This window comes from Telopea speciosissima, chromosome 2 (assembly GCF_018873765.1).
Source record: "Telopea speciosissima isolate NSW1024214 ecotype Mountain lineage chromosome 2, Tspe_v1, whole genome shotgun sequence".
In the NCBI taxonomy this organism is placed as follows: domain Eukaryota; kingdom Viridiplantae; phylum Streptophyta; class Magnoliopsida; order Proteales; family Proteaceae; genus Telopea; species Telopea speciosissima.
The window spans coordinates 62,826,246-62,835,656 of record NC_057917.1 but is presented as its reverse complement, the minus strand read 5'-3'; the positions used below and the strand labels follow the sequence as shown (position 1 = coordinate 62,835,656).

At 38.5% G+C, this 9,411-nt stretch overlaps 1 protein-coding gene across 1 annotated transcript; it reads right to left on the bottom strand.

Annotated features, from left to right (window-relative positions):
• Positions 1-3,249: 3,249 nt before the first annotated feature.
• LOC122652556 (NEDD8 ultimate buster 1) lies at positions 3,250-9,411 on the bottom strand. Its single transcript, XM_043846335.1, has 11 exons — positions 9,015-9,411; positions 8,147-8,269; positions 7,941-8,037; positions 5,902-5,937; positions 5,628-5,815; positions 5,418-5,520; positions 4,538-4,719; positions 4,382-4,459; positions 4,120-4,222; positions 3,919-4,012; positions 3,250-3,781 (listed from the first exon to the last, which is right to left on the bottom strand). The coding sequence occupies exons 1-11, from the start codon at positions 9,371-9,373 to the stop codon at positions 3,450-3,452; spliced, it is 1,695 nt and encodes a 564-aa protein (XP_043702270.1). The 5' UTR covers positions 9,374-9,411; the 3' UTR covers positions 3,250-3,449.

Sequence of the window (9,411 nt, the reverse complement as noted above, 5' to 3'; positions counted from 1 at the left end):
GCTTGATCGCCCCCAAGCAGTGGAGATGCTGAGGGGACTTTGGACGATGGTGCGCGTTAACTGCTGCAAGTTATATAGTTAATCACCCAAGAAAATGACACCACCATTTTTTGTGATTCTTCTTCTATAGGCTAAAATTTGGGGACCCCAGTATTATTAGAATGGAAACTTGCAGCAACCCTTTAGGCCTTAGGACTGATTAGAGAGAAAATACTCTGATTGTTAAACTGAAAACCAGGAATCATTAAGAAGCCTTGGATGAGGAATCCTGTCAAGAAGATTCCAGAGGAAAATTTTTACTTTTAAAGCAGTTTTGATATGCTATATTTGTTGCCAAATAGGGTTGGTTTCAGGAAAACTTGATCTTATATTAATCATCCTCTAGTCTTAGATAGGGAATAGAAAGTATCGTATAGCCAGAGGTATCTTTCTTGGCAACAATATTTGATAATATCAACCTTCCTTGTTTGAGAAGAGACATCAATCAAACCTACCATGGTATTAAGAGGTAACGGAAATGGAGCTTCCAAAGGAGAAAAAAACCTGGGATCCAATTCTAAGTATCCATCCATGGATTGAATATTTCTACATTGTTCACTCTAATGAACGTGACTTCAAGTTGGCTACAAGGTTTAAAATTTGGGGGAGCATTCTCTTAGGGGAGCGCAGGGGCCACACGTGCACCGCAATCAATGAGAACACGCGCTGGCATCTCGGGGGTGGAATTTTCACCTTTCATGGGGGTAGGGCGATCATTTCACATCACTGACAAAGTTAATCGAATTAAAGCATGTTTGCCAACTGCACTGCACTCTGAAACTTGCCCTTCAAATTCATTAGCTTCGAATTTATTCCATGACTCAGATATTGGCAATGGCTAATGGGATTACTAGTTACATATCAAATCTATTAGTGGGCACAATTTGAAACCTCTCATACAATTGTCTTTTAAGAGAAGAGGATACATTAGGGCTGAACGAAGCTGTAGGCTTATTGACATTAAGAGCTTGACCTGATTGCTAATAATAATCCTCCCATATAGATTGAGGAACCATGCAATCTTGAAGATTTGCTCTAGCAAGTGAAACTAAACCAATGACCATGTGAGATATAGCATCACAATTTCTGGAGATTTTGATACCATAAATTCTGTTCTATTGAAGAGTGATAGTCAGATGTGATGATAAAACTTCGGCAAAAAGAATTGGAAGGTATGATGATAGCGGTGTCCCTTTTCAAGTCCCCTAGCCAAGTTGGAATAATTGAGAGAAGAGCCATTTAATAAAAGGAGCTATCCAAATGATACTTCTATAGGTGTATTTAGAACTTGACACCCTCTTTTGATTACCAAAAGTTCTCTAAGTCAATGGTAAAAAAGGGTTTTTCGAATAATTTAATAGTGACATCCTTATAACATTATCAAAAGTTGTCATTATCTTGCACATTTTTCAAATATTCAAGTGAAATGATAGGATTACCCCATAAAAAAATATATCATATTAAAAAAAAAAAAAATTAAGATTACAAGTTATTTGAGGAGATGTCAATAAGAAAATCTTTTAATAAAATAACCACTTGAGTAGATTTTACACAACCATCGCCCTGTTCACCCATCCTTGACTAAAACCATAAATAGAAAAAGGCTTTCTTGAGAAAGCCCTGATCAAGCATGTTATAAACTTTGCTCATGTCTTCTTGAATATCATGAATCCATATTTGCCTTTTCTCTTTCTCTTAATACAATGCAAGAGCTCATGCCTAATTAACACATTATCCAGGGGGAGGGCTTCTTCTGATGAAGTCATTCTGATTGAATGAAACTGAAGTTTGAAAGCATGGCCTCTCATGTGGAAGAATGATGTGACAAAAGAAATGCATGTTCGTCTCAAATCATCTTCTCTCCTATCATCATCACCAATTGTCTTTTCTAGGGAAACCTTAAACCATGAACTTAATATCATAATCTTATCTTGAATGAGGCACTCAAAGATGGAGAATTCGGATCTTTATCGCCTTCAGTTCCCTACCCAGTCCAGTTCCCAAGTTCCTCTAACAAGGGGGGTGGGAATGATCACCCTACCCCTGCCCAAACACTCTACCTGAATGGGGTCCACCACCCCCCTATTAGAGGAACTGGGGAACTTGGTCAAGCAGGAACTGGAGGAGATAATTTTCTCGGAGAACTCTTGGCAAAAATTGTAGGGCTTGTGGAAACCTTATTGTGCAATATTGGCAATCCCTCTCCCCCCTTTTTTGGAGTGAGGAAGTAAGGATTTACCATGGCAAAAGATTCTCAAGCATCCAACATTGAAAGGTCAAATAGTAATAATATAAAAAGGAAGCAGCTTTCTGTCCTAGAGTGTGGCTTACGCCAGCACTCCCATGAGTCTATCTCTCTCCTACTTAAAACAAAGGGGCACAACTGTCTTTTCATATGGGGAGGAGAGAGATAGACTCATGGGAGTGTTGGCGTCAGCCACACTCCCGAACAGAGTTCTTTTTCCCAATATAAATAATTTATATGGGCATGAGATTGCTGTTAGGCTGCATAGCTCCTTACCAGCAAAGGGGAAAATGAAAATGCACACAAGGGCAACAACATGGATGGGATTTTTTATTTCAGGGGGAGGCATAGCAGTAATTTCATGTACTCCTACATCCGGGAGCAGACTCCACACAGCCTGTCAAGGATCTTTTTTTCAATTTATAAATAGTAAATATTTTGGATGCTAAAGTTGAACGGAAAATAAAAGAAAGGGAGTAAAATCAAATCAACACTTAAGTGAAAGTTTTTCTAATCATTACCTCAAAAATGGTGTAACTCTAAAACATATCAAATTTAATTATTAAATTTCACTTTCCACTTTGCAATCTAAAGCAAATTTTACATTTAAAAACATATTTACCAATGATGAAAAGAGTTTCAAGTAACTTACATAATAATTATTACAAACTTTCCTTTTTCTTCTCAAAAGTGATTTACTTCCATTTGCTTGTAACAAAAACAGAATCTTTCAGAAAAATAGTTTACATTGAAACAAATGAAGCTTTATTGAAAACCTCAAAATTTAGGAAGAATTTCTTCCCTTAGAAATAATTTATAGATTTTTAACAACAGAGAAAGGTTGTTTACAATGCAAAATTTGTTAATTCATCATGATTAATAGTGGTTGAAATAACGATGCATTAATCATCACGTGTGTATAAAAATGAAAATTTCAAAATATGTGACGAATTTATACAAATAACTGGAAAAGAAAATGACAGTCTACTAAAAATCCCTATTTACATTGATTTGGAGCAAGATCCTCGACATTCCAAACAACTACTTTATTTGACACTAAAGTTGCATCCATCCAGGATATGAGGTGATGTTAAGGCATTCTATTTACACAATTTGATTTGCATGCTTTGACGAATCCAAGTAGTAATAATAGATGGAAACTCTTTCACTGCTTGCCTACAGAAGTCAACAGAGCCAAGTATTCACTTATAGCTTCTCCTTCTTTTGCAACTTCAATATCATAATCTTCTAATGCATCTCCAGTCAATTCTTTCACAAGTGTATCTTCCATTTCCACATCCCTTTCTTGTTCATCGATTCCTGATGGATCTTCTACAGTATCCTCGCTGTTCAAGCTAGATGAACCCACGTTATCATTTAATGGAGCGGCAGACGCTATACCATCATTATTTGTGACCGTGAGATCTGATGCAGGTTCCGCCACTAGCTGATTTAGTGCCAGCTCTTTAGTGCCAAAAGTCCGCACAGCTTCAACCACTGCAAGAAGAAAACTTAGTGAGAAGCTTTTCTTAGCAGAGAATTGAACAAGAAACATGGCTTTCAACAAGAAAGAAGATACATTGATTTTTATACCAATTTATGAACTGAAACAGTTAAAATATGTATTGGAGTACCTCTTGATCTTTCGAAGCCCATAGATACAAGTTCTTCGATAGCAGCATCTACTACTTGTCTCGGTCTTTTATTCTTCTTTGACTCAATGTAGTGCTGCAATGAAGGGGCAAACAAATTTTTTTTTAAAAAGGGTTGGGAATAATGATCATTAGAATCCGGAAAGAGTCTGCAGCCAAATGATAATAAAAGAATGCAACAACCTCTATGATAGATTTTGTTTCTGGATTTGTCAATTCATCCAGGGCCTTGTTGAAGTCATTTTCATTTCTTCTAAGGGCTTCTGCAGCCAAGTCCTTCATAAATCTGCCAAATGCATGTCTTAGTGATCTAAGGGATAAAAATGTACACCATACTTTCCATCATATTCTTCCCTTTTTCCTATATACATTGATAGCAGATACTTTTCCTTGATAGATGTGCTTCTAATAAATATTTTATCTAAATGAGGGTGAGCACGTTTACCCCATGGAGACCAATTCCTTCAATATCTGCAGATCCACAGCTTTCTTTAAAGGTGTCATTCCATACCGCTTCTGTTCCCTGTAAATCCTCAAGATTATATTGACCAAATAGATTAATTAAATACTTTGTTAATAGTGCATATTTATGTGGCCCTACATGATTTCCTTCTTTCGCTGAATATCTTCCTCATGCCTTTGTGCCTTTTTTCTCCTCTCCTCATCAATAAAATCAACAGCAAGCTGAACATCTTGACTAGTCATTCTCAATGCTCTTTTCACTTCACGTTCTTTATACCCCATGCTCATTAGAAGTGACAAAGCTTCATCTGGTACCTGAAGCTGAATATAGAAGAAGGCATTAGAGTAAAGTGCGAACCGAAAAACTCAAATAAACTATTCTTCTAAATGGATAAAAGAATTAACATATTTGTGGGGTACTGGGGGTTAGCATGGAAAGATGGAAACAAATACAACAAGAAAGACATAGGGAAGCAGATTCTCATCTCCTAATTAGTTTTTAGATACAAACACGAAGAAAACAATAGCTTCAACTAGATAGCACTTATTCCATGAAGATAATAAATGCACGTCAAACTTTCACATTGGGGAGTTGCCTAAGACAACTCATAGACCAAGCTTTGAGCTGATCTGATAGTCCTAACCATCTAATCTATCATTTCCTATGGATGGTAGGACATAGGATAATGATATGGTGAGCTCATGTTAGTGTTCTAGAGAAGGGGATGGTTAGAATATTTGATCAGGATGCCTCTTGGCATTCTACATTTACCTGGTAAGAGGGCACTGAATCATGGATTCTAAATCCACAGCATGTCTATAATTAATTACTCTTCTTGTTGGGAAAATGAAAAAATGAAGAATAAATCAGTCATGAAAGCAATGATTATGGTCACTTTGCTATACAAGTTGTCTTCTTGACCAGATTTGAGCATTTTCTGAAAGCACATTGCATTTAAGACATAAATAATACATCTCTAGTGAATAAAACCTAATATAGTCAATAAAGACCAAGAAACCTGAAGGTATTTAGCTTGTGCGGAGGTCAATGCCTTTCGAGATTTCTCAAACTGGTTACTGTGATAAGCAACCACGCCTTCTAAGAGCTCTAGTCGTAGATACCTAGCAAAATAAAAAAATAAATTAATTCACAAAAAGCAAACACAGACATAATAGTTTGTAAAGCCAGAATGAGAGAGATATCAGTGAGTAACCAGGGAAATACTCACAGAGCAATCTCTGGATGATAACCTTGCTGAAGAAGCCTAACACGGCTGGAGTCCTTCCCATGAGCACGTTCAAGTCCTTCTCTAGCTTTTGCAAGGCGTACTCCCGCCATTGAGAGCCATGAGATGTCTCTGAGCATGAAATAACACCACACTGTGTCTATTTGGAGTATTGGGACATTATCAATCATCTGAAAGCAGAAAACAAAGCGACCAATAAGACATAACATACGCTATCATGCACAACATTTGTTAAAAGGAGGACCATTCAACTCACCTCAATCACCTTCGGATCACAGAGAGAAAAGGCCTCCTAGAAATGAGAAATGAAGCTTAATTAGATAACCTTATGATATTTCTATAATACTTTCAGAAAACAAAATGCCTGCAGTAGCTCTACAACAACTTGGTTAGATGGGGTTTTGCTGGGGTGTGAATGTTGTCAGATTTTACCAAAAAAAGAAAATAATATGGGTTGTTTGGTTCCCTGGGGTGGGAGGTTGAGCAGACAGACTCATAAGAGTCTGAGTTTCTTGTCGGAACCCTGCTTTCTCAGGCCCAGCTCTCTCAAAGTCCCACCAATTTGGCGGGACTCTCACAGGGAAGTTGAGGGGAGTTGAGCAATGGTCATAAATCGCATTCATACTTATCTTCTTGCTGAGGGTGGGCCTTGGTGCAACGGTAAGGTTGCTCCATTGTGACCAAGTGGTCACGGGTTTGCGTCTGGAAACAGCCTCTCTGCGAAAGCAGGGGTAAGGCTGCGTACATTATGAGCCACCCCAGACCCCGCAGTGGCAGGAGCCTTGTGCACTGGATACGCCCTTTACTTATCTTCTTGCTCTAGACAGACACCGTTCCTCCATGTCTCCTTGTAGATGGTGAGCGCAACGAGCTTCTGAGTTGGCTTCAGTGGTGTATGCAGAGATGGAGCTGCTGATGGTTTTGGGGGTTTTACCTTTTGAAATGAATAAGTCACCAAAATTTCTGCAACCAGACTCCAGATACCCACCAAAACCAGCCACTTGCAACACCGAAAATCCCAATAAAACCATATATATCCCTGCCAGAGAATCCCAATGAAGCCATCCAAGGAAGGAAAGCACAGAAAAGAATTGAGAAACCCAAAAAATTCCTAACCCAACTCAGTCGAATCCGCCATGAAGGTTATCATCTTAGCTCTAGTAAATTTTTGTTCTAATTAAAATCCAAGGAGAAAAACAACTGGAAAGAAGGTTCCAGCAAGGCCACATTGAAAGCTCCACGCTTCATACAAAAACTATCAGAATGAAAATATTATGAACCGGAAAGAGGGAAAAAAAGGAAAAGATGAAATTTTGGTGGGTTTTGAGCACATTACACTTCTGCTAAGATCTGTACTCTGAAAGATGGGTCGACAACTGAAGATTCTAAATGAAGTATGACACATGGAAATGCTCTTCAAGAAGAATATGACTACATAAACCTACCCAATCTTTGACTTAAACATCTCTCTCTCTCCTGTTTTCTACCCCATTTCCTTGTAGGACCCACATGTCAAATTGCCCATCCTACACTCCCTTCTAAACAAAGGGGCCTTAATGATTGCCCACCTTTCTCAACAAAAGGAGTTTCTATTTTGGTGTTGATTGTATACCATTTCATGAGAAAATGTTTTTGAAAACAGAGAGCGAAAAGTGCAAGTACTTTCTAAGAGGAAATCCAAGTAACAAAAGGATGATCTACCAATGAGGCAGCAGCACGAGCGGTGCTCAAGCAAGAGGACAGAACCTACCAAATGATTAAATATCTTAAGTAGACCGGTGGAAACATCAGTCCGTTCTAAGTAAGCCAAACAGGTTGTGTTGCAGCCAAATTATGACATTATGGACTGAATTTCAGTCTCATTACAAAACAAATATCAGTAATATCCAATACATCTCAAGTAGAAATCAATGAGTGAACCATAAAGTAGCAGCAATAAGTAATTACATATGTATGCACAACAGCAGAAAGGCTGTCTTTGCTGCTACTTTATGGTTCAATCATTAGGGCTACCTTGCTCCTGCGTGATGGACCTAGCCAACATGCTTATGAACTAGCAAGGTATCTTCGGAAAAATTGCACAACACATGGAGGAAACATGGACCTTAAGACCCCAATTTCAAAATGACAAACAGAAGTAATCTGCCTGTCCTGTACATGATCATAAAAATTCAAACAATCTTGAGATGCAGACTACGTCAAAAAAGAATATCTAGTGACATCATAACACATGCGTAAACTATGAGTGAAACAATCAACTACACAATTGCACCGATTAATGTCCCAATAACTAACCTCTCCTATAGCAAGCACATCTAATGCATCTTTGTATTTTTGTCTTTTTATGAGATGTTTGGCATTTGTATGAAGCATCATACCCATCATCAGTCCCCTGTCAAATGATAATTAAAAATGAAATAATGGATAACTAGAATCCCAGATAAAGTAGAATTTTCAGCTTTAAACATGGAGATACATAATATCTATTTGCAAATACATACCACTGATCAGTCTCGGATCCCAATTTCACTTTCTGTCCACTCTGGTCTTCTAATTCAATGTTGAAGTCATCCAACGGTAATGAACCATCCAGGTTCCTTTTTGCCAAGGAAACAGCTGCAGCCCTGTAAACTAATGGTGAGATCCAATAGTTAAAAGGACACAATTATAGGCCATGATGGGTATGCAGTTTTAGTGGGTTTGTGTTTAAGGAGCGTCAAACATACGGATCAAGTACTTCCGGGTTCAGTAGGTTGGGAGAGGTGAATCGTGTGAAGGCATAAATAGTCTCATTGGCTTGGAGAGAAAGAGATAAACCCAGTGTTTGGCCAATCAAAGTAACCAAAGAACTTCGCAAGGGCAGAGTGTTCTTCAAATGTGACTAAAACGAACTCAAGCGACAATAAAATAAGTACATGGAGGGGATTCACTATTGAGCTAGGAGGAGGCCTCTATTATACAGGTCCTTTATGTCTATAAGGCCACTCCTTCCATCTCTCCTAGTAGTCTGGTAGATTTCTCCAAATTCCAACAGTTTGGTCGTATTTTAAAGTTTCTATTCAATTCAGCAATGAAGTGTTCTCTAATGTATACCTTATGGAACTCACAGTTCTCACGGAGAGATTCTAGAGATTTACATAATATAATTCATTTTAGTAACAGAGAGGTTCCTACATAGAATATAAAAATCAAGAAATCAACAACCATGGAAGACTCAATCCCACCTTGGGGCTGACACACCTATGTCTCTACAAACCACGTAAAAAAAAAAAATTCAACACAATGACAAATGAAGGCCATATAAAGAACAGACTAACTAAGGCCCAGATATTTAGCGGAACGAAAACCTAAAATTCATCCGTGACTCACATGATTCGAGCAAGTCGCTGAGAACGCTCCTCCTCGGCCATCAATTCTTCCTTGGCAGACTTACCATGATCACCGGAAGTCTGACCTGACAGAATTTTGGTCGATAGAATCTTGGCATTGTTTTTGATGCCCAAGTCGCATAGTTTCTCATTCCCTTCACCATCTTTCAAGACCTTACCAGCACAAATCAATTTGATCGATTCGGGACCGCAATCCGATCGCTTCGCGACCTCTCCTCTCAACATGGATACCGTCCACAAGTTAAGTTCGACTTCCAAAACACCCGTCCAAGCCCCTGCCAACTTCAGTTTGGCCATAGTCGCTGCACTCTTGGACGAAGCTGAAGGTTCTGCCTCCATGAGAGATTTGGAGGTCTCTGCAATCGAATGATCAGAAG

What these genes read in the sequence shown, in the direction of transcription:
- LOC122652556 (XM_043846335.1), bottom strand. Translation starts at nt 9,373, where the DNA reads ATGGAGGCAGAACCTTCAGCTTCGTCCAAGAGTGCAGCGACTATGGCC. An exon ending in CAGCGACTTGCTCGAATCAT is followed by an intron (nt 8,270 to 9,014) that starts GTGAGTCACGGA and finishes ATTAGTTTACAG; the next exon opens with GGCTGCAGCTGTTTCCTTGG. An exon ending in ATGTGCTTGCTATAGGAGAG is followed by an intron (nt 5,938 to 7,940) that starts GTTAGTTATTGG and finishes TCTCATTTCTAG; the next exon opens with GAGGCCTTTTCTCTCTGTGA.